At 38.9% G+C, this 26,538-nt stretch overlaps 1 protein-coding gene across 2 annotated transcripts in view; it reads right to left on the bottom strand.

Moving 5' to 3' along the window:
• Positions 1-26,538, bottom strand: part of CTNNA1 (catenin alpha 1) — a 179,110-nt gene that overhangs the window by 110,511 nt on the left and 42,061 nt on the right. For both annotated transcript variants that reach the window (XM_033927160.1, XM_033927161.1), the window contains exon 5: positions 25,529-25,648. In XM_033927160.1, coding sequence (XP_033783051.1) covers positions 25,529-25,648 — 120 coding nt within the window. The remainder of the gene's footprint in view (positions 1-25,528; positions 25,649-26,538) is intronic.

Below are 26,538 nucleotides of genomic sequence, written 5' to 3'. Positions count from 1 at the left end.
CCACATCGAGGTGGAAGAAGATATCTTCTTTTTCAAGGGTCCCGTGGCAACAAGGGGGCATCCGTGGAAAATCAGGGGCGTGAAACTGCACGGGGACATCAGGAAATTCTTTTTCACTGAAAGGGTGGTTGATCGCTGGAATAGTCTTCCACTTCAGGTTATTGAGGCCAGCAGCGTGCCTGATTTTAAGGCCAAATGGGATAGACACGTGGGATCTATTCACAGAGAAAGGTAGGGGAGGGTCATTGGGGTGGGCAGACTAGATGGGCCATGGCCCTTATCTGCCATCTATTTCTATGTTTCTATGTATGTTTGTAATATAAAACATTTTCAATAAAAAACATATTGAAAAAATAAAAATAAAGGCAGGAGGGTCCCAAAATTCAGTATAAAAATTCAGTATTAATTAGCAAGATAATAAAATTAAATAAATTCAGAAAAAAAAAATCAAAATAAAATATAATTCTAGTTAGTAAAAAGTAAAACTTTAGTTCAGTCCAAATAAGAGCACCATGACCATTTCCACTTAGTTGACAGAAAATCCTTCTCCGACATCAGACAGCACATCCAATTTGCCGATAACCTCCAACTGGAAGAGGTATTGTGTGCCAGATAATATACTATGGGCTCCTTTTACAAAGCTACACTAGCGTGGTTAACACGTGCGACTTTTCATCACGCACTAACCCCCGCGCTGGCCAAAAACTACCACCTGCTCAAGAGGAGGCAGTAGCGGCTAGCACGTCAAGGAGTTTAGCACACGCTACTATGCGCGTTAAACCGCTAGCGTGCCTTTGTAAAAGGAGCCCTATATCTCCCCTGCCCAGCAACCATGATAAAACAACTACAAACAATACAAAGGAACTGAAAGGGACTATAGCTGAACTGCTTCAACTAGTAGCCAACCTGTCGATCAAATTGGGAATGATTCCGGAGGACTGGAAGATGGCAAAATTTACGCCGATCTTCAAAAAAGGTTTGAGGGGGTCCCGGGAAACTACAGACCAGTCAGTTTGACCTCAGTACTGGGAAAGATGGTAGAGGCGCTGATAAAGGACCACCTTGATAGACACGGGCTGATGAGGACCAGCCAGCACAGTTTCAGCAAGGCAGATCTTGTCTGACAAACTTGCTGCACTTCTTCGAGGGAGTAAACAGGCAGATAGACAAGGGCGACCCGGTCGACATTGTATATCTGGATTTTCAGAAGGCATTCGACAAGGTTCCACATGAACAACTACTTCGTAAAATTGTGAGCCATGGAATCGAGGGTGAAATACTCACGTGGATTAAAAACTGGCTGGAGCATAGGAAACAGAGAGTGGGGGTAAATGGACAATACTTGGACTGGAAGAGCATCACCAGTAGGGTGCCGCAGGGCTCAGTGCTTGGACCCGTGCTCTTCAACATTTTTATAAATGATCTGGACATTGGTACGACGAGTGAGGTTATTAAATTTGCGAACGATACAAAGTTATTCAGAGTAGTGAAGACACAGGGGGGATTGCAAAGATCTGTAACGTGAAATAATCAGGCTCGAGGAATGGGCATCGACATGGCAGATGAGGTTCGACATGGATAAGTGTAAAGTGATGCATGTCGGTAACAAAAATCTCATGCACGAATATAGGATGTCCTGGGAGGTACTTGGAGAGACCTCCCAGGAAAGAGACTTGGGAGTTCTGATTGACAAGTCAATGAAGCCGTCCGTGCACTGTGCAGCGGCGGCGAAAAGGGCGAACAGAATGCTAGGAATGATAAAAGAAGGGGGATCACGAACAGTTCGGAGAAGGTTATCATGTCATGGTGCGCTCTCACCTGGAGTACTGTGTCCAGCACTGCTCGCCGTATATGAAGGGCACGGTACTACTCGAAAGGGTCCAGAGAAGAGAAACTAAAATGGTTAAGGGGCTGGAGGAGTTGCCGTACAGCGAGAGATTAGAGAAACTGGGCCTCTTCTCTCTCGAAAAGAGGAGATTGAGAGGGGACATGATCGAAACATTAAAGATACTGTAGGGAATAGACTTAGTAGATAAAGATAGGTTGTTCACCCTCTCCAAATTAGGGAGAACGAGAGGGCACTCTCTAAAATTGAAAGGGGATAGATTTCATATGAACATAAGGAAATTCTTCTTCACCCAGAGTTGTAGAAAACTGGAACGCTCTCCCGGAGTCTGTCGTAGGGGAAAACACCCTCCAGGGATTCAAGACAAAGTTGGACAAGTTCCTGCTCAACTGGAAAGTATGCAGATGAGGCTGGGCTCATTTAGAGCACTGGTCTTTGACCTAGGGACCGCCGCGTGAGCGGACTGCTGGGCACGATGGACCACTGGTCTGATCCAACAGCGGCAATTCTTATGTTCTTAGCCCTAAGACTCATCTACTCGCTGAAAAAAATACAACCACACCACAGAGGCATACCACGACTCACACTGACTCCCAATACAAGCAAGAGTAAATTTCAAATCCCTTTGCTTACTATTTAAAGCTATAAACGGAGACAGCCCAACCTACTGGAAAAACTGACTAACTCAATCCACCTCAACCAGACACAGGAGAACCCACATACTATTCACACACCCATCAACCAAAAATGTCAAACGAAGAAAACTGTATGACAACCTACTGGCCACCAGGGCAGCAAAACTGGACAGACAACTCACCTATCTGCTGTCTTCGATCACAGACTACAAAACCTTCAAAAAAGAAACAAAATCCCTACTCTTCAAAAAAATACATAAAACCTATATAACACAACCAGATCCGTCTCAAGCTTCACCTACAATACTATCTACTCCTTAGCAAATGAAAAATGTTCGAACTACTCCTTATGTCTTTCCTAATATCAAGACAATTCTTATGTAATCCACCTTATGTATTTCATAATATCATGACAATTCTTATGTAATCCGCCTTGAACCGCAAGGTAATGGTGGAATAGAAATCACTAATGTAATAATTCCTCTTTGGAGCAGTATCCAAGCCACAGTGGGGAGAGGGAGTTCTTGCAGGCCATCAGAAGGAAGAAGCATCGTCTCTCCCATAGCACTGGGCTGCAGGCATTGGGCACAACGGCCCGGGGAAGACATGAGGCCTGATGAAGATGATTCGCCTCCTCAGATTCTCTCATCTCGGTCAGCCAATTCACGTTCACCCCCTCAGTGCCGGCCAATCTCTGCCCTCAAGCCAGACATCTCATCAAGCACCTCCCCCTTGACACCTCATTGCCAACCCCTTCAGCCGTGGCGCAGCTGTCCGCCACAGCACAGTCCAGTTGACAGTGCAAGGGACCAGCCCACAACAGGTAGAAGGCCCTTTGACCGTTGGAACCAACGGCCAAACCAGCAAGACTAGTAGTCTAAATTCATCGCTGCAAAAAAATGAGTGGAAGCCCCGAACCAAGGTCACAGATGCGCCCAAATCTGGAGTACTGCGCCCAATATTGGTCGCCATACCTAAAGAAGAATATGGCGATACTCGAGGGTTCAGAAGAGAGCCACACGTTGAACAAAATGAAATCGATGGGATTAGGTGCAACACTAACTCAATGGGTCACTGACTGGCTAAGAGGTAGACTTCAGAGAGTGTTGGTTAACGGTGCCCTCTCCAAAACGTCGAGGGTGTCCAGTGGAGTGCCGCAGGGTTCGGTCCTGGGACTGATCCTTTTCAATATATTTATAGGAGACCTGACCCAGGGGCTTCAAGGTAAGATAGCATTGTTTGCCGCCGCCGCCAAACTATGTAACACTGTAAGTAAAAATGATTTGTCCGACAGCATGAAGCAAGACCTGCTTTTACTGAAACATTGGTCCACGACCTGGCAGCTGGGCTTCAACGCGAAAAAATGCAAGATCATGCACCTTGGCAACAATAATCCGTGCAGAACATACACACTGAACGGCGAGACCTTGGCTAGGACGGCAGCAGAGCGGGACTTAGGGGTGGTCATTAGTAAAGACATGAAAACAGCCATCCAAGTGGAAAAGGCTACATCCAAGGCTAGACAAATGCTGGGTTGTATCCGTAGAAGCTTTGTTAGTCGGAAGCCGGAGGTCATAATGCCATTGTACAGAACCATGGTGAGACCTGTGGAGTACTGTGTGCAATTCTGGAGGCCACACTACCATAAGGACGTGCTGAGAGTTGAGTCGGTTCAGCGCATGGCCACTAGGATGATCTTGGGGCTTAAGGATTTCTCATACGAGGACAGGCTGCACAGATTGTGGCTATACTCTCTCGAAGAGCGTAGGGAGAGGGGAGACATGATTGAGACATTTAAGTACATCACTGGCCGCATAGAGGTGGAAGACAACATTTTCTCTTTCAAGGGTCCGTCAGCCACAAGAGGACATCCGCTGAGAATCAGGGGGCGGGAAATTTCATGGGGATACCAGGAAGTACTTCTTCACAGAAAGAGTGGTAGACCATTGGAACAAACTCCCAGAGCAGGTGATCGCGGCCAGCAGCATACAAGATTTTAAGAATAAATGGGATGCCCATGTCAGATCTTTACGAGGGCATCCACCTGTGAGCGACCCCTTAGGAGTTGTTAGGGGAGGGTTAATGGAGTGGGCAGACTTGATGGGCTATGGCCCTTTTCTGCCGTCATCTTCTATGTTTCTATGTAACCTTTTATACGCTGAAAGATTGGAGAAACTGGGGCTCTTTTCCCTGGAGAAGCGGGGACTTAGAGGGGATATGATAGAGACTTACAAGATCATGAAGGGCATAGAGAAAGTGGAGAGGGACAGATTCTTCAAACTTTTGAAACTACAAGAACGAGAGGGCATCCAGAAAAATTAAAAGGGGACAGAAAAGGTGACAGATTCAGAACCAATGCCAGGAAGTTCTTCTTCACTCAACGGGTGGTGGACACCTGGAATGCGCTTCCAGAGGGCATCATAGAACAGGGTATGGTATTGGAGTTCAAGAAGGGATTGGACAATTTTCTGAAAGAAAAGGGGATAGAAAGGTATAGATAGAGGGTTACTACACATGTCCTGGACCTGATGGGCCGCCGCGCGAGTGGACTACTGGGCATGATGGACCTCTGGTCTGACCCAGCAGAGGCACTGCTTATGTTCTTATAAGCAAACCAAAAGACAAACCAAAAATTTTAAAAATGGGGTGAGAGACAGCACAGCTGGTGTCCTAACTGGCCACCATCTTGTTAGATGATGTCTCCAACTGCTGTAAGTTGTCAGTGTACCTCAAGAGTCTGCACTTTCAGCTGTGCTTTTCAAAGTATACCTGCTGCCTTTGTGTAAATTATTGCAGGACCTTGAGGTCTCCTACCGACTCTACACTGACAATATCCAGTTTTTGCTCCCTGTTGAAGGTTGTATGAGGGAGATAGTGAACCGGTTACAGACAGTAATGACGGAAGTAGAAAGTTGGATGGACAGTAGTCTGTTGAAGCTGAATATTCAAAAAACAAAGAGTTTGTGCTTTTGAAAGGCATTAATGAACGGTATTCCAGATTCAATTCAGTTACTGGGCACCCCAATAAACTTCTCAGAACAGGTGAAATATTTGGGTGTGCTAGTTTGACTCAAAGTTAACTTTTAAGGGATACGTCCAGGTGTTGATAGAGTAAACTTTCTTCAGGCTGCGTCTGTAAAGCAATGAGGGTTGGTACTTTAAAGATAATTTTGCAGTCCGTGGTTCTGTCATGTTTAGATTATTGTAGCTTGGTTCTTTTGGGCTTACTCTTTACTGTATTACATGCATTGCAGGTTGCGTAAAACTCATTTGTCATTATGTTGTTTTGGTTAGAGGACTGACCACGTAACTGATTTTTACATGAAGTTATTTATTTATATATAAAATAACATTATATATATTTATATATAAAATAACATTATTCGCCGATGACGCCAAACTGAGTAATGTAGTGGGCAAATGCACAACAGACGAAGATTCAGTGCCCAACAACATGATGCACGACCTACTCCTACTGGAGCGATGGTCTAGGACATGGCAACTCAACTTCAATGCCAAAAAATGCAAAGTTATGCACCTGGGCAGCCAGAATCCATGCAAGTCTTATACCCTTAATGGCGAGATCCTAGCAAAAATGGTAGCAGAACGAGACTTGGGGGTAATCGTCAGTGAGGACATGAAGTCTGCCAATCAAGTGGAGCAGGCTTCGTCCAAGGCAAGACAAATCATGGGCTGCATACGAAGGGGTTTCGTCAGTCGTAAGGCGGAAGTCATTATGCCATTGTATAGATCCATGGTGAGGCCACACCTGGAATACTGTGTGCAATTCTGGAGGCCGCATTATCGCAAGGATGTGCTGAGACTGGAGTCGGTGCAAAGAATGGCCACCCGGATGGTCTCGGGACTCAAGGATCTACCATACGAAAAACGGCTTGACAAATTACAGCTATACTCACTCGAGGAGCGCAGAGAGAGGGGGGACATGATCGAGACGTTCAAGTATCTTACGGGCCGCATCGAGGCGGAGGAAGATATCTTCTTTTTCAAGGGTCCCACGACAACAAGAGGACATCCGTTGAAAATCAGGGGCGGGAAACTACGAGGTGACACCAGGAAATTCTTTTTCACTGAAAGAGTGGTTGATCGCTGGAATAGTCTTCCACTACAGGTGATTGAGGCCAGCAGCGTGCCTGATTTTAAGGCCAAATGGGATCGGCACATGGGATCTATTCACAGGGCAAAGGTAGGGGAGGGACATTAAGGTGGGCAGACTAGATGGGTCGTGGGCCCTTATCTGCCGTCTATTTCTATGTTTCTATTTTTTTTTTTTTTAACTTTATTTTTATTGAATTTAACATACTTACAAGTATAACTACTTGATTTAGAAATACAGAATCATGTTCCAAAAGAAAAGCATCATTGAACATTACAATATTTAAAATAAATATATATATGAAACTTAACTCTTCCTTAGACCTCAAATTAGGAGGAGGAAAAAGAAAACAAAGATATTATAGGGAGTAATATTACAATAATATAACAAAAAAGAAAAGGCTTAAACGCTACAACCCAGCAATTCCTTTAAGCTACACTCCCTCCACTAGATAAACCTTTGAGATCTAGAAAGGAACGTAGATGATCTGGTGTAAAATACACATATTTCAGACCTTTGAACTTAATAACACATTTGCATGGATAAGCTAGCAAAAAAGTAGCACCTAGCTTCCTTGTCTCTTCTCTCATGCCCAAAAACATTTTCCGTCTTTCCTGGGTTATTCTAGTTACATCATGATATAACCATAAACGTTGACCACAAAAAAGTGATCCAGACTTTTTAAAGAATAACCTCATAACTGCATTAAGATCTTGTTCAAAGATAAAGTTAACAATTAAAGTTCCTCTCTCTTTAACTTCCGTAGATGATTCCTCTAATATTGCCGTAAGGTTTTGCAAGTCTTTATCAGTGACCAAATTCTCACCTACAGGTATATCTGAATTTCTTTTTGAAGTAGGTAAAAAGTATACTTTATTTAGAGGCGGAATCTGATCTTGCGGATAATTCAAACATTCTACCAAAAATTTTTTAAAAATCTCAATAGGTGATATTGCCAAAATCCTTGGGCAATTTAAAATTCTCAGGTTCAATCTTCTGTTAAAGTTCTCAATCATTTCTATTTTACGGGTAGTGGAATTTTGTTCTTTAACAATAGTGGTAATTGAATTTTTCAATGAAGCTGACTCAGTTTGTATTTTGTCCATGCACTCTTGCTTGACTTTTAGCAAACTTTCAGAAAAATTATCCATTTTCTTAACCATTACCTCAACATCTGAGGCAGTCTTCTCCACCTTCACATCCAGTCTCTTGATAGCCTCCAAAAGTATTTCCTGTGTCACTGCTGGGGTGCTTGTTGGTGCTCCTTCTCCTTCGGCAGCCCTTCCTCCCAGCGTTCCAGCTAGGGCAGTAGCTCCTCCCTTGCCTGCTCCGGGGTCTCCAACTCCTCTCCCTCGGGGCCAAGCTCAACACTCTGCACCCCTGCTGGACATGGGGGCGCAGAGAGATGCGGTGGAGACAAAGATGTGATCAGATCCATAGACCCGAGTGCTCCCTCACTCAGGTCCGACGCAGAACTCTCCCGCCGCGGGGATATCTGGGCGTCAGCTGGGCTCAGCGGCTGCAAAAACCGCTGAATTGTCTGCTGGGCAGGAGACGATGTGAGTAGCGGCAAGTGCCCCGCTCTCACACTCCCCTTCCTCTTCATATGAGGCATTCCGTTAGAGTAAGTATCTGTTTCCAGTTATTGAAATGAAGAAAAAACCGCTAAGCCTGCCGAGCACAGCTACATAGCGTCCGCCATCTTGTATTCCTCCTCCAGTACTCGAGACAGTATCTCTAACCACTCTTTACATGAAGTTATACTGGTTAAAACTGGAAGATCGCATACGCTATGGACTGTTAGTGATGGTCTATTTGTGTGTGCATGGAATGGCGCCGGAAAGTTTGATGAGTTCTATTCTGCCTTGTGTCCCATTACCAAAACTTTGTTTTGTCAATCACGCAGAACTGTACATTCCTCCAGTTAAATACCCGAGGCTGGTGTGTTCTAGAACTAACATGTTCTTTTTTATGTCCTCAGGAATGGAATCGAATACCAATGTATATATGACAGTAGGGGAATTTGCGTGACTAAGAAATTACTGAACAGATATTTGTGTTTTGCAGTATGAAATATGGGCACTGAGTTTTAGAGTAATGATGTAAGCACTGGTCGCTGAATTGTTGATGTAGAGTTGTATTATGTTGATGTCTAACTATTGTGAGTGTTTTATTGTGAGCCGCTCTGTAAAAAGTGGGTTATAAATGAATAAAAAATAAAAAACAATCAGGTGAACACAGATTCCTTTACTTCATCATGCTTTGTCTTTTGCTTTCCAGGTTGCAGTAATGCACCCATGCCTCGTCGTCAGTGACAATTCACTCCAGAATACTCAAATCTTCATATTGTCTCAGGAACTGGATCGCAACCTCCACACACTGTTGCGTGTGCAGATCAGTAAGCTGTATGGAAACCCATCATGCGCAGACTTTCCCATATCTCAAGTCATCCTGCATTATGGCAAATGCAGATCCTTAGCTGATAACTAAATTTGCAGCCAACTGAGACACCATTATGTCGGTCTTCTCTAATTAAGTTATCTGCCCTATCAATGTGCTCTTATGTGTGCGATGTTGATGGGCAACTAGAATGACCTTCCTGCTTTAAACCTTTTTACCCACTCAAACCTTTTATTGATTCATGGTGCTATCACTGTACTGAGTCAACATCCAACAGTGAATTTCCTAAGGTTTCACTCCCTCTGCCCAAAGAAAGCGCACCACTGTGCGTTGTTTTTCAATGGTGCAATCTTGCAATGGAGCGTCCATGTTTTTGACCCCGTGGCTACCACAGGACTAAAGGCTGAGTACTGCACTGTACATGGAAGAGCTAATAAACAATGTACAAGTATATATGTTGCTTTTTGCTAGCTCTGTTCTTGCTATCACATAATTTAGCAATTGCCACTAATTTTGGGTTTGCCCTCATATTTTGTTAGAGTACACTAAGGTTTCAATGGGACGATTGCAGGAGGATCAACATACTGCAACTCAAATAATTTATTTAATGGGTAAATATGATTCAGTAATCCCTTTTATGCTAAAACTACATTGGCTCTCTAATTTCCAGGGTTCAAATTAGGGGTGATTATTTTTAAAATTTTGTACGGTGAAGCACTATTATATAAGAGTTGCCGCTGCAGGGTCAGGTCAGTGGTCCATCATGCCCAGCAGTCCGCTCGCGTGGCGGCCCTTTTGGTCACAGATCACCGCCCTAACTGAGACTAGCCCTACCAACATACGTCCTTGTTCAGTAGGAACTTGTCTAACTTAGTCTTGAATCCCTGGAGGGTGTTTTCCCCTATGACAGCCTCCGGTGAGAGCGTTCCAGTTTTCCACCACTTTCTGGGTGAAGAAGAACTTCCTTACGTTAGTACGGAATCTATCCCCTTTCAGTTTTAAAGAATGCCCTCTCGTTCTACCTACCTTGGAGAGGGTGAACCTGTCCTTATCTATTAAGTCTATTCCCTTCAGTACTTTGAATGTTTCGATCATGATATGATGGCATTAGTTTGTTTATTATTAGATCATAAATCCATTCAATTATTAGAACAATTATTTAGGGGATTTTTACTATGAACAATGTCAAATCTGTAAACCAGGTCTCTCTTATCAAGTGGCTTCTTTCTTGAAAGCATTACCATTACATTACCAGGAGTTTAAACAGATGCTTAAGATTTGTTTTGAAAATTTGTTTTATTAGAAAAATAATGATTTTGTGATATTTTACTTTTGTAAGCTCTTGAACTATTGGTTCAACTAGTTCTTATTGTTGTAACTCACAAAGAACTATTTATGATGTTTGCAAGTTAAAGCTTTGTATAAAATGTAGGATGGATAAAAATCAATTATTTAATTTTATTTTAATTGGACTTTTTTTAAATCAAATACTTTATTCAGGAAAAAAAATCTAAAGAATTTCATTTTTTTCATTTCTTAAATAGTTCTAAGAAACAAACACTGGAAAGTTAGATGCAAAACATTAATAAAGGAAGCTAATGGAGAATATGAAGAGAAATTTACTAGAGGCAAAAACTAATAGTAGCAATTTTTTTTTTTTAGATGCATCAGAAACAGAAAACCTGTGAAGGAATCTGCAGGACCACTGGATGATCAAGAAGCAAAAGGGGCGCTCAAGGACGATAAGGCCATAGCGGAGAGACTGAATGAATTCTTTGCTTCTGACTTTACAGAAGATGATGTAAGAGATCTACCTAAAACGGAAATGGTTCAAGGGTGATGATGCAGAGGAGCTGAAAATATCGATGAACGTGGAAGGCATACTAAGCCAAATTGGCAAGTTAAAAAGTAATAAAATCACCTGGACCAGATGGTATACATCACAGGGTACTGAAGAATTCAAAACATGAAATTGCTGATCCGCAATCTGTCACTAAAATCATCTGTAGTGCCTGAAGATTGGAGGATGGTCAATGCTATGCCAATTTTTTTAAAAGATTCCAGGGAATATTCAGAAAAATTACAAACTGGTAAGCCCGACTTCAGTGCCATGAAAAACAATGGAAACCATTATAAAACATAAAATTATTGAAAACGTAGACAAATATGATTTAATGGGACAGAGTCAAGTGAGGTCTTGCCTCATCTCACCAAAACATGTGGATAAAGGTGAGCCAGTTGATGTTGTGTATTTAGATTTTCAGAAACCTTTGGACAAAGTTGCTCATGAGAGGCTCCTGAGAAAATTAAAGTGTCACGGAATAAGAGGCAATATTCAGTTGTGGATTAGAAATTGGTTATCGAACAGAAAACATGTATGGTTAAATAGACATTCTTCTCAATTGAGGAGGGTAAATAGTGGAGTGTCGCAAGGATCTGTTCTGGGACTAGTGCTATTTAACTTATTTACAAATGATCTGGAAATTGGAACAATGAGAGGGTGATTAAATTTGCAGATCACTCTCTCATTATTAATCAACCGATCATGCTGAGCTCACCATAGTCATAGTCACACTTGAGGATTCTCAGAACGCCACCCTGGTATTTTAACAGTGTGGCAGCACTCCACATCGATTCCTCCAATAGTGTGTAATATTTTTATTATTTGTATTTTCTTTTGCTTTGCATTTTTAGTTGGTATTGACCTTATTAAACACCCTTTAATGCTCTTCTAAACCTTTGCATTATAATAAAATCATTTGAAGTTGGACTTAGCTTTCGATGTTACTGCACCAGCCCCCACAAAATTTGCAGAAGGAAATACAGGCCGCTAGCCATGTGGAAATAGTTCATCTCCTGTCAGGATCAAATTAGATGAACAGTTAAAATGAAGACTTGTGTGTCTTAATCCTTTGTATATAGCAAGCCAAGGCACACTTACAGTCCAAAGTGTGTAGAGCTGTTTCTCCAGGATGAAAATGAGGCGGGGGGAAGAACTGGAAGCACAATGGATTGATTCAGGTGAAATTCAGTGACTACTTTTGGGAGGAATTTAGGATGGGTCCTGAAAAACACCTCATCATGATGAAATACTGTGAAAGGTGGGTTGTGCAAACTTATGCTTGAAGTTCACTCACTTGACAAGCAGAAGTTAGAGATCAAGACCACCCTTTCCAAGTGAGAAACCTAAGATGAGTAGCTGCCAGTGGTTCAAATGGCGGCTTCATCAGACTGGCTAGGACTAATATTAATAAATTTATTCTTTTATACTGCCATTACCAAAAGTTCTAGGCGGTTTACACCATAAGAAACTGGACAGTCAGCGAAATACATTCATACCATAAAAATAAAATCGTACAATAAAAATTAAAAATGATTACAATCAACTAAGTGATAAAGTGATAAGAGAAGACGACTAATTTTCAAAAACAACAGGACATGGCTTGAGGAATATATAAAATAAGTTAAAAAAAGTTGAAAAAAATAGTTAAAAAAATTTTACAGAGAAAATAAACGGGAACGATGATAGCTCACCGCATTGGCCATTAGCTCTGTAACATATCTCGGGCTTCTGGCTGGGAGCACTTGAGACCCCTGGTTTCTCTCTGTAATACTTACCTTGAAGATTATATTTTGTGTGACAGCCTACCAATATAAGATTTTAGTGTGTTTTCACAAGGTTTGGAAAGTTGATGAATATATTCACCAAGCCAAAATTGCAGTTTACCTGCTTGAAACGCTAAGGTCCTGTCAAAAAAGGTCTTATATCTAACACCACTTGGCTTAGGATAGGCAAATAGGTGAGAACTTCTTGTATTCCTTGATGGTCTATGTAACTCAAAGTGAGGGGAAAGATAAACTGGAGACAATCCTGACATGAACTTAAAAAACAAATGCAAGAAAATTTGAGTTTAAGAGTAATTTTAAAACGTTTCTTTCTAAAGATGCTTTTGATAACTAATTACCTAGTTTTCTGACTATTTCTTTTTTTTTGTTGTATAATATCATGGAATTTTTTATTTCCCCTACCTTATGTACTATTTCTTTTTTTTGTTGTATAATATCATGGAATTTTTTATTTCTCCTACCTTATATACTTTCCCTGATTGTTCTGCTTCTTTTAAATATTTTGTAGTTCACTTACCTTCTTTCCTTATGTTTATCTGTTTGTTAAGTTTGTTAATAGTCCTTTTGGACTCAATTTTTGTTAAGTATTGTATTGTTCCCCTATACTGTAATTTTATTATGTTCATCGCTTTGAAATATGATTAAGCGATCAATCAAAAACCTTATTAAACTTGAAACTTGAATAATACTCTTGGCTTCTAATGCTAATCAATGCAATAAACGATAATATGGGCTGACATGGTCATTCTTCTTCAGACCAAAAATCAATCGGACCGTGGTATTCTGAATTATTCTCAATCTTCTTAAAATTTTGGGGGAAGATCCCAAATAAATGATATTACAATAATCCAGAATAGGTAAGATCAATGCTTGTACCAATAGTCTAAAAGACACTGGATCAAAATATTTTTTAATGGTCCGTAATTTCCATAATATATAAAAACTACATTAAGATCCCAACAACTGGAGGTAGCTTGAGCAGAGGTTTGGAATTGAAAAGTCCTTTCATAAACCGGGAAACAAACGGATGATTGGCCAGAGGTTTATTGTTAACAGGAACATGGAAAGCACTAATAGCACTGAGGTGAATTCTGACTGAAATCGTCTGAGTCCAGAAATAGATAAAGAGTAGCTAGTCCAATACTGATGGAAGATAAGAGAAGGAAGCATCCAGGTCATGGAGATTACACCACAAATTGAAGCGTGTCCACTTACGTTGATATTATTGTTGAGTAGGTTTTCTGGAAGCAGCTATAATGGCTTGTACAGAGTCAGAAATATTAAAATCTGCTGAAGTCAGACTGAGAGGTACCAAGATGTTAGGTGCAGAGATTGCAGATTAGGATGTAAAAGACAACCTTGACTCTGAGTGAGCAGAGATGGAAAGATCTGTAAAGAAATTGTATCCTTGGTGCTCAGCTGATGTAGAAGGAAAAGTCAAGCTTGTCTGGGCCACCGAGGAGCTATCAGGATCATGGTGGCCGACTCATCCTTAGAATGAGAGGAGAGGAACTAAAAAGGAATGATTAATGTCTGAGGCAGGTGAAGTGAGGGAATAGACAGGAGAGAGCAGAAAAAACAAATGGATAGTACCCACTTAAAAGGAGACTTAGCAGACATTAAAGCAGAAAAAAACTGGAACTAACATGATGGAAAAATAAAACTTCCAGACAATAAAGGTAGAAGAAAACCATTTTATTTTAACTATTTAACATAGTAGATGACGGCAGATAAAGACCCGAATGGTCCTTCCAGTCTGCCCAACCTGATTCAATTTTAAATTTTTTTATTTTTTTTTATTTTTTCTTCTTAAAAAAAAATTTTAAAAAAAATTTAAATTGAAAAAAACTGGAACATGATGGAAAAATAAAACTTCCAGACAATAAAGGTAGAAAAAAAGGGCGTGGCTTAGCACGCACACAAAATGGTTGTGTGATCGCAGCGCTCCTCTTACCTGGGCAACCGTTGAATAAATAAAGATTTCCTTTTAAACTGTTTTCGGCTGAAAACATCAGAGAGGACAGCGGGGGCATGGCGAGCACCTGACAGAGTAAGAGTGAAACCGGAGGGGCTGTGAAAAGGCAGAAGCAGGATCAAATTACCCCGAGTAAGGTTCCGCTTCCTGCTGATGTATCAGAGGAGTTAAGCAAAGCTGAAGTTATGGGGGAACTGAGGCAAATCAAACAAATGCTGACAGAGACTGTGAGTAATATGGCAGAACTGAAGGAAGAAACCCTGAATATACACAGACAAATGGAAGTAGCTAATAAAAGAACAACAGAGTTAGAAGTTAAAATGGAGAGCTTAGAATGTGAAGGAAAAAGATGCAAAAATGACAGTTTGGAAATAATTCAATTGAAAAGTCAGCTGGAAGATTACGAAAACCGTGGAAAAAGAAAGAATATAAAACTTTTTGGAATACAGGAAAATTTGGAAGGGAAAAATGCAATACAGTTTTTAGAAAATTTAATTCCTAGATTATTGCAGTTGGATTTCAAACAGCCTTTGGAAATAGAACGGGCACACAGGATTCCAATAAAGAGTCTGGAAAATCAAGGGAGACCAAAACCATTAATATTCAAGATGTTAAGATACCAGCAAGCAATAGAAATTTTAAATGCTGCCAAAAAAGATAAAAACTTAAACTATAAAGGATCCAAAATATGGTTTTTACCAGACTTTGCTAAAAATACAGCAAATATTAGGAAGAAATTCCTTGATCTGAGATCTCAATTAAAGGAAAAAGGATATAAGTATGGGTTATATTACCCAGCAAAAATGAGGGTATCTTGTGGGGATAAATCTTTGTATTTTGTTGATCCGGAAAAACTAAAGACCTTTCTTTCAAAATCAGAACCTATGTCATTTTAGCACAATGGGTGTTGAAATGAAGGGATAAATACTAAGACTGGATTGGTGGATATTTAACAAAAAATTAAATATAAAGAACTATGGGACTTTTGTTTGTTGGAAAAAGAAGAATATGCAACAAAGAATAGGAAATAAAAATGAACAAGTGAAAAAGAAAATAAAAGAATGTAAAAAAGAAAGTAGAAAGAAGGATAGACTGGAAAGACATTAAAGTGAAGTTATTAGACTGAACTTTTAGGAGACTGAAAGATGGATGGTTGGAGTAAAGAATGAACAAGAAGGATTAAAGGACTGGACAAATTAACACAAAAGGAAAAGTGAAGACTGAATAGGAAAATAAATAGATGTGAAGAAGAAGAAAGCAGGACTGATAGACTAAAAGGATATTATAAAAAAAAAAAAAATGAATGACAATTTGCAGTCAAAAGTCTTTAAGAGTGGATGGATGGAGATAAGAAATAAATATGAAAGTTCAGTTTATTTAATAAGTCAGAAAAGGAGAAAGTAAAGAATGAAAGGACAATAAGGAAAAGATTGCAGAATGGACTAATGATAGAAAGGACAAGTTATATGATATTTAAATGCAAGTAAAGGAAAGGAAAATGAATAATATAAAAGAAAGATACATAAGAATTTATTAATAATAATAATAATAACTTTATTTTTCTATACCGCCATAGTCAGACGACTTCTAGGCGGTTTACATAGTAAGAAGGCTGGACATTCAGCGAATATTAAAGGTTTTAAAACAGTACAAAACAAAACAATAGATCCACATACAATACGATACTATACAATACCGTGAGGCTGAATAACAATACTATACATTAAGTCTAAATACAATACTATACATTAAGTCTAAATACAATATCGTACAAAGAGTCTAAACGCAATACAATAGTTTAGATGCGAAAGTTACGTATTAATTGATTGGAGATCTAAGGGTAATGAGTGTCTGAGGGATTTAGAACAACCATGAGTTGGGGTTCTGGGTTCGAGGAGATCAAGGTATGAGGGGTTTGTAGAGAGAGAGAAAATGCGTTTTGTGGGGAGAGGAGACCTGGTGACGTTGGGGACCGTTTTAGTCAATGTATTTTGCGAATAGGGCAGTTTTGATTGTTTTGCGGAATGCATTATAAGTTACGTTGGGTTCGATTATGTGGTTTTTCAGCCAGATTTGCTGTCTGTTCGCTTGGAACTTAAAGGTTCTATCTAGGAAGGCTTTGTATCTGCAGCCTGTAATCTTTGGGTAAGCAAAGATGTTTTTGTTCCTGGTCGTTCTTGTGGGGTTGTGTAGGGTGAAGTGTGTTTGTAGATATGAAGGTGCTGTTCCCCAGGCTTGTTTAAAACAGGTGCAAGCAAATTTGAATATAATTCGCGCTTCTATTGGAAGCCAATGCAGTTTTTTATAGTAGGGGCTGATGTGGTCGTTTTTTCTTAGTCCGAAAATTAGGCGGACGGCGGTGTTTTGTATGAGTCTTAGTTTTTTGATTGTTTTTTGTGGGATGCCCAGATATATGATGTTGCAATAATCAAGAAGGGATAGTGTCAGTGCTTGTACCAGCAACCTGAATGATGTAGGGTCAAAGTATTTTTTTATGGTTCTTAGTTTCCATAACGTGTAAAAGCATTTTTTGACTAGTGCGTTTGTGTGGTCAGTCATAGTTAGATGAGTGTCTAGCGTGATACCTAGTATTTTTATGTTTTTGGAAATTGGGTATTCGTGGTTGTTTATTTTTATCGATGTATTTGAAATTTTGTCATTAGGACTAGCCAGAAAGACTTTTGTTTTCTCTGCGTTAAGTTTTAGTTTGAAGTTGTTGGTCCATTTATTGATTTCGGTCATTGTGTATGAGAGGTTATCTACAATTTCTTTTGTGATGTCGTTTAAGGGTATAAGGATGGATATGTCGTCGGCGTAAATGTAGTGTATTAAATTTAATTTTTGTAGTAGGTGGCCTAAGGAGGCGATATAGATATTGAAAAGTGTGGGTGATAGGGGGGAACCTTGAGGCACGCCTGATGGGTTTTTCCAAGGTTTGGAGTAGTTTCCATTGCCAATTACTCTGTAGGATCTGTTTGTTAGGAATTCTTGGAACCATTTCTTTGTCTTTCCTGTTATTCCCATTGCTTCAAGGCACAGTAGCATGATTTCATGGTCTACCAAATCGAACGCACTGCTGAGATCTAATTGTAGGATCAGTGCGCTTTTGCCTTTACTGAAGAGATCATAGAGGTGGTTCAGTAAGGAGGCTAGGACAGTTTCAGTGTTGTATCCTTTCCTGAATCCTGATTGGTGTTCGCTAAGGAGGTTAAATTTGTCCAGGTAGTTGACTAATTGAAGGTTGACCAGTCCTTCCTGTATCTTTGTGAAGAGTGGAATGCTTGCTATGGGTCTGAAATTGGTTGTCAAGGCTGAGGAGGCTTTCTGGTCTTTGGGGATTGGGTGGTAGCTGAAGGAATGTAAAGATTGATGTTGTGATAATATAGTTTTAAAAAGATTGGATTTAATTTGGAGAAGAGGAAATATAAAAAGGAGGGAAAAAAATTATTTTGAAAATGAAATACAAATGTTTAAATACAAATAGGGGATAAAAACTTATAAAATTGAAATTTTTTTTAACAGAAATATATGAAGAGATGGATATTTGTTGTTGGATATTTAAAGGAGGATAGGAGAAGATGGATTAGATAATATAAGATATAGGAAAATGATACTTTTTATTAAATATATGACTATGATAGAATTTTCTTGAATGAAATAAAATGTTGGGGGAATGAATTAGAGATTGGTGAAATGATAAAAATGCATTAATGGAATGTTAGGAAATAAATATGGTTATGTGACTAAAGGTTAAATAATAGATAGAGAAATTAATTACTTTAAAATGGAAAAAGAAGAGAGATATAATTAGATATATTGTGGAGAGGTAGTGAGTTTGTCTCAATAAAGGATAAAGGGGTTATTAATAAATATTGATTGCCTGGGGGGGAGGGGGGAAGTTGGGATTACTGTCTAATGTGTGTCCTTAAGCAGTCATTATATTGGGGAGGGAGGGGTGGGAAGAAGGTGGGTATTAAAGATATTACTAGGATGATTAAGGAAAAGATTAATAAGGGATTGGGTAATTTGGAGGTAAGAATGTGTGCCATGGGGAGAAGTTTTTTAGATCTTAGTTATGGAAGAAGGGAAGAGGAAGATTATGATAAGGAGTATAAAATATATTATGTCTTTTAAGATATTTTCTATTAATGTCAATGGCCTGAATCATGTAATCAAAAGGAAAAAGGTATTATCATTTTTAAAGAAGCAAAACGCGGATGTTTATTGTCTGCAGGAGACCCATCTTAATATAAAGGAATCACAGAAACTAACGGGTGGGTGGGTGAAAGAATGTTTTTTTGCTCCAGCAAAGGGTAAAAAAACAGGAGTAGCAGTTCTTACAAATAAAAAGTGTATGGCCAATTTTAAAATAGTAAATTCGGACCCACATGGAAGATGGCTACATGTTGATATAAGTATGGGAAATAATGCCCTGACGTTGTTCAATATATATGCCCCTAATTCGAATCAATCAGAATTCTTAAAAAAATTGCAGAGTATGTTGTTACCACTGGCTGCTTCTAATTTAGTGGTGGCTGGAGATTTTAATGCTGTAATGGATCCATTAATGGATAAAAAACCAGGTAAAAGTATAAAATCTTTAGGTTTAGATAATTTGGTTCAATCATGTGATTTGAAGGATATATGGCGTATTCTTCATTTTAATGATCAGGAATTTTCATTTTGTTCACAGGTTCATAAATCATTTTCAAGAATAGATTATATTTTTATTTCATCACATAAGGTGCAGCAAGTGATTAAGGCTTCCATTGATCCCATTATCATTTCGGATCATGCGGGAGTATGGATAGATTTACAATTAGATCAATTAGAAAATAGAAGACCTCTTTGGAGATTTGATAATGCATTGCTTGTGGATGAAAAATTTTTGGAAAATTTTAAAACACAAATTAGTGATTTCTTTCAAATTAATTTAGTGGAAGATACATCTATTGAAAATGTATGGGACGCTTTTAAAAGCGACTATGAGAGGTCATATTATATCATATTCGGCTTTTGTTAGGAAACAGATTAAAAAACAGTATATAGAGTTAGAAAAAGAAATTAAAATACTAGAAACTAAATTGGTAAGCAAATGGGAACATGATGTATTACAAGCTCTTTTGAAAGCAAAAGGTAAATATAACGAATTAGCTTCAAAAATGATAAGAAGAGACTTGTTTTCCAAACAGACAATGTATTATGGAAAGTCTAATAAGGCGGGAAGATTATTGGCAAATTATCTTAAAAGCAAAAAAAAGAAGAACTAACATTAATGGGATAAAAGATGATAATGGTATAATAACCAATCAAACGGATATAATTTTAAAGCAATTTCTAAAATTTTATAAGGACCTGTATTCTTCCGAGCCTTATTTGGAGAGGCAAAAAGATGGTAAAAAATTTTTAGATTTAATTATTGGACCTAAGGTTCCTGATCATATAAAACGGAGTTTAGATGAACCTATATCATTAAAAGAATTAGAAACAGCGTTGAGATCTCTTAGAGTTGGATCCGCTCCAGGTGGTGATGGTTATACAGTAGAATTTTATAAAACATTTCAAAATGTCCTTTCCCCATATTTACTAAATTTATATCAGACACAACTTATAAAAGGTGATATTAAAGGTACTATGGCTGAATCAATAGTAATTGTTTTGCCTAAGCCAAATAAAGATCCTACTTTGGTTTCAAACTACAGGCCTATATCTTTAATAAATGTGGATAATAAACTTTTGGCGAAAATTTTGGCTTTGAGATTAGCCAAAGCTCTCCCACATATTATAGACACGCATCAGACGGGTTTCGTTGCTAAAAGACATTCCTCTAATAACTCTAGATTATTGTTTCATATGTTAAATTTATCAAAAAAAATGGATGAACCGGCTTTTACAGTTTCCTTGGATGCAGAAAAAGCGTTTGATAGGGTAGAATGGAATTTTATGTATCAGGCTTTAGAATGGTTTGGTATAGGTTCTGGATTTATACAAATGGTAAAAACATTGTATAGCTTCCCGATTGCAAGATTAAATATTAATAATATGATATCTGATGGTTTTCAATTGCAGAGGGGAGTTAGACAAGGTTGTCCTTTATCTCCTTTGTTATTTGATGTTGTATTAGAACCCTTATTGTTAGCAATACAGCAAGCAAGGGGGATACAGGGTATTCCATATTCTGATATGGAATATAAAATTTCAGCTTATGCGGATGATATTTTACTTTATTTGAGGAATCCAGAGTCTACCTTATCTTGTCTATTGGAATTAATTGATATGTTTGGCAAATTTTCAGGTTATAAAATTAATTGGAGTAAGTCTGAACTTATACCTTTAAATGTTCATTGTGTAAAAGGATTATTTGACGCTTTTCCGTTCATATGGAAAGAAGAAGGATTTAAATATCTTGGCATTCAAGTTAAAAATACAATTGAAGATACAGTAAAAGAAAATGAAAAATTTGTATTGAAAAGAGTTACAGAGTTATGTGAGCAATGGAATCCGTTACATCTTTCTTGGTGGGGGAGAGTTCAAACTATTAAAATGATGATCTTGCCTGTAGTTTGCTACCAAATGAGTATGATACCTATTTATTTTCAGGGGTCCTTTTATAAAAAGCTTAATAGCATTTTAATGAAATTTCTTTGGCTTGGTAAAATGCATAGAATAGCTTTGGTATCTTTGCAAAAATCAATTAAGGAGGGAGGGGTAAATTTTCCAAATTTTTATAGGTACTATCAAGCCTATATTTTACGTCAGGGTATGTATTGGATCCTCCCAGAACTGATAGATAATGCACCGGATTGGTTATATTTGGAATGGCGCCTTATGTTTCCCCTAAATTTAGTTCATCTTCCAAGTATCAACATGGCTAGAAGATACAGAGAAAATAAGATATTAATGGATACTTGGAAAACGTTGAGGTTTATTAGTAAATTAACACCTGTCCCAATAAACAGGTCAACTAATCAGTCTTTATGGATAAACTCCAAGATTAAAATTGGCGGAGCTCAAATCCTTTGGAAGGACTGGATTATTGCAGGCATTAGATCTCTGAATGATGTTATTTCGGAAGGTAAACTGCTGGAATTTTCACAATTGCAACATAGATTTGGTCTTAGTAAAAAACAAAGTTTTAAATGGTTGCAATTGAAGCAGGCCATTCAGGTTGGGTTCCCTGAATGGAAAACATTGAATAATCAATATAGTTTAGAGTTCTTATGCTTCCAAGCAGACTTCCTAGGGCATCAAGCCGCATTGTGGTATAAATTAATATCTGGATATTTGAATAAAAAAACAAAAAATGGTCTAAGAGACATTTGGAGCATTGAGATTAAGCATCAAATTACTGCATCTCAATGGCCACTAATTTGGTCTTGGAGAATGAGATGTACAGTGTCAGCATCTATGAGACAAACTTGGTTCTTTTTATTACATAGAGCTTTTTGGACCCCTACACGTTTGCAAAAATTAGATAGTTCTAAGTCCAATAAATGCTGGCACTGTAATCTGGAACCTGGGACATTGGATCATTTACTGTATCATTGTCCCTACATTAAAAGTTTTTGGAATGCAATTTGGCCACAAATTAATAAATTGATGGAAAATCATGTAGCAATATCATATGATACAGTGTTATTTGGAATGATGATGAGAAAAAAAAGTCAAATTTCACCAGAAAATAACAAGCTTTTACTAGTCATGACAGGGGTTGCCATTCAGCATATAACCAATAACTGGAAGAATCATAGTAACCTTAATTATACATTTTGGTGGAATACAATTTGTCATATATTCAAAATGGAAAGAGTAATAGCAATACAAAGAGGGACATATCCTAAATTTATAAAAATAAGGGGGCCATTGACAAAGTATTGTACTGAATGAATAGTAGGATTTATCTTCTTCTTTTCTTCTTTATCTTGTCTTCTTTATGGCACACATGGAGGGGGGGTAGTGAAAATAATTTTACATAACATGTTATAATATGGTATACAATATGTATAAGGTGATTGGAAAGTACTTGAAGGGTGGAGGGTGGGAGAGGGGATAAAAAAAATTTGTTCAGAATATTATGTAATAGATATAAAAGTGATATTGTGTATTCATTAGTTGTAACTCAATATTTTGTACACTTCATGTAAAATATGAAAATGAATAAAGAAATATAAAAAAAAAGGTAGAAGAAAACCATTTTATTTTAACTATTTAAATGGAATATGGATAATTAACAAAAATATTGTTTAAATTTTGACAAATAAACTTGCAGTATTTGCCAATTCCCCCCCTTTTTTTTTTTTTACAAAAATGCAATATCAATTTTTAGCGCAGGCCAGCACACTGAATGCTCTGTGCTGCTTCCGACGCTCATAGAAACTCTGAGTCTCAGGAGCAGCGCAGAATATTCAGCATGCCAGCCTGCACTAAAAATAGTTATTGCAGTTTTGAAAAAAAAAAAAAAAAAAAAAGGGGGGGAGATTTATGCACAGAATTTAGAATTTTTTTGCACAGAATTCTGCCAAGAGTAAACAAAAAGGTAGTAAGGGGTGAGGGAGACATGCATGGATAAGAGACAGATAGAAATGTTGGACATAGGGTGGAGGGCAGGAAGAGATGATGCATGGGGAGAGAGAAAAAAAAAAAAACATTGCACATGGTAAAGAGGGGAGGAAGGGAGAGATGCTGCAAGAAAAAGAAGAGAGATTTGACTCAGAGCACAAGGCAGGGAGAGCGAGATATAGAGAGATGGTAGACAGTGGGACAGAAATATTGGATATGGCAGTGGAAGGAAAGGTATATTTTTTTCTATTTTGATTACAATATGTCAGATTTGAAACATGTATCCTGCCAGAGCTGGTGTTAACGAATGTGAGCTAGGATCTAACAGAGAAGGAGGAGAAATTAGGTTCTTACCTGCTAATTTACTTTCTTTTAGACTCTCCAGACCAGCATAGGTTAATCTTACAAGTGGGTATACAGTATATATCTCATCATGACCAGAACCAAAACTACAGTATTGTTCGCTCCATAAGATGCACTTTTTCCACCCCTCAAAAGCTGGCATCAGCTGAGAGAAAAAAAAGACAGCTGACAGGAAATCCACAGTCACACCGGCGTGGCTGAGGAAATCCCTCCAAGGGCAGAAGGAAAAGATCAGGCTTCCCTGCAAAGATCTGCCTGCTCGCGAGGCACTAGCGGCAGGGAGCCCTGGACGCCGGCACTCACTGCTGAGACTCCTCCACCACACCAGCCCGAACAGCTGTTTTCAGGCCGGCAGCGAGTGCCTCATGTCTGAGAAGTGCTCAATTGCTCCATACGCGACCTAGTTGAAAAATACAGTAATTTACATGATATTTAAAGGGAAAGCAACCCTTCAGACAGGCACTACCTCAGGATTTTTTTTTTTTTACACAGAACAGACTTCACTGGCTCTCTAAACAATATGATTGTTGAGGCACCTCTAGAAAAATGTTGGGGAGGTGGAGGAAAAAGGGGGGGAGGGACCCTGCTCAAGACCCACCAGGTTTGACACCCCCAAGGTCGGACAGACGCCCAAACATGATCCACCCAAGCTAAGTCCGGCAACAAAAAAAGACAAAAATTCCTAAACAAATTCCAGCAGCCCTACCAAGGTAGATGGGTACAGCTCACTACACCTGCTGGAGACTGAGAGAAGACTGAGGTAATTAGGGAGTGGTCACATGATATGTACAGTTCCAAACTTTTGTCTCAGTCTCCACCTGCTGGTCATGATGAGATATATACCCGCTTGTAAGATTAACCTATGCTGGTCTGGAAAGTTGCTAAAGAAAAGTATTTTCTGTTTTGTTTACACCACAGCACCAGCATGGGGTTGGAGAGGGCAAAGGACTGTGGGGTGGGGTGGTTGAAGAGGCTACAAAAATAAACCCGCCAGGCCGTAACAAAAAAAATATATCACCCTATTGTACAGGAAAAGTAAATTGAATTAAAAAAAATCAATTCAACAGTCCAAATCGAATTGAAATACTTTTCCCTGAGAGGTGGAGTGGAATAAATGCAAATGAGGCTCTCTCTACACCCCCCCACATTGAAGGTGCATACATCCAGTGGTTCAAGACTGTCATTACTATTGAACAAGAGGAGGCAATTGCAGCAACAGCACACATACTTCATTGTACGCTTAGGAACTTAGACTAAGTGAACACCTGAATTACTGAACTGCTGGCGTTACAGTACACATGAATTCATGCACCGATACCATGTTATGGGGTGGAAAATGCATGTGCTATCAGTTGTACAGTTACAGGATGTGGTAAGTGAATCCACACTAAGTGCATCCATGCTCTCATCACAAAGTAAAGTGCTTTTCTGTGCAGAAAAGCATCCCCAGCAGTTGGTATAAAGGCTTTGCATGTATTGCATGTTAAATTCCTGCATTTAAATGTATGACAAGTGCTAAACTATATTGCACTGTACTGAACAGACCTCTTTCTCCAGACCAAAGCCTGATGTCTTTTTTTCAACTGACCATATTCTAATTTAAATTATTTAGACAATCTGAAGGATGCATATTGCAATATCTCTCATGCTTGTAGATCTTAAGCATGTAAATGAAGCAGTCAATATTTAAGCTATTTAACTGGGCAGGAGAGGGTCCTGCTGGTTAAAATTTCCTGTACAGGTCTATCAAAGGATATTCAGTGCTACTTAACCAGTTAGAGGGGATATTCAGCTGCAGTAACTGCCAATATGTGCCAATACTTAACCAGATAAAGTAGCCTGACAAAATAATAATAATAAGACTGCTTTCTGTCCGTGTTGAACACTGGCCCTTAACTGGTTAAGTGCTGATCCGGTTTTGAAAATCAAAAAAAAGCAAAAAAAAATCAATCACTGACCACCACCAGTTATATTTACCCCTAAATGACCATACTCGATCTTAACTGTACCTGTTGTCTTTTGGCTGTCATTATGTTGAGCTTGTCCACTTCAGCTTTTAGGGCTTTATACTGTATTCCTAAATCCTGCTCTGTGCCAGCATTTCTAAGTTTTACAATGCCTTCTTCTACCTATAAAAGGTAAAAATAAAGCAACGATTTCATTCAGACAATGCTCTTAACACACAACACCATTTTATACTTTCACTCAAATTCCTGGATTTTGTGTTACAAGAGCAGCTCCACAGCTGAAGCTGACCTCCAAAGACCAATTTAAGCACCGCATCCCCTCCAATCATAACAGAACAGAAGTTAAAATGCTTTCTGTCATCTTTCCATGACTGCCAGGTGCCCCAATGTACTACTAAAAATTCAGCAACATTTTCCCAAGAGTCCCTGCAGCCTGACAGTGGATCTGTTAAGCAACACTACAGTGAAGACACCGTATATACTCGAATATAGGATGAGATTTTTGGGCCAAAAATGGGGGTCTTGTCCTATATTCGGGTTATCCCCCAGTGACCATCCAAAACCCTCCTAGACTTCCTGCAGGTCTGCCTTAGGCCAGGACAGGAGGGATCCCTCCCATATCCTGCCCCGGCCGACACTAACAATCATCACCCTCCCTCGCGTACCTTTTCCCTGGAGGTCAAGCGGTGTATCCCGCGCAGAACCCCTCCTGCAGATTGCGGAGCTAGTAGCCAGCAGTGCACCTGGGCCGGCATGCAGGAGCAGTCAAAGGTTGCTGGAGGTTCATTCTATGCAGTTAATATGCTTGGAACAATATCACAGGTCAATTTTTTATATTGCTGGGCTGTAACTCTGAAGTGTATTACCCCTATATTTGCAGGCCGCTTAGGAAGGGGCTTAAGATTTGGTCTTTCAGAAAGCCTTTGCTGTACCTCAACTTGGACATTATGAAGTCCGCTGAGTCTAAGGCATATGCCGGGGACTCTATTTTAAGTTTTTTGTTATGATGTGTTTTTATTTTGTATGTTTAGTTTGCGATCCACCTAGAACTA

The sequence above is a fragment of the Geotrypetes seraphini genome, chromosome 18, assembly GCF_902459505.1.
Source record: "Geotrypetes seraphini chromosome 18, aGeoSer1.1, whole genome shotgun sequence".
NCBI lineage: Eukaryota > Metazoa > Chordata > Amphibia > Gymnophiona > Dermophiidae > Geotrypetes > Geotrypetes seraphini.
Note: the sequence above shows the minus strand (reverse complement) of the source record. Positions and strands in the feature narration are given on the sequence as shown.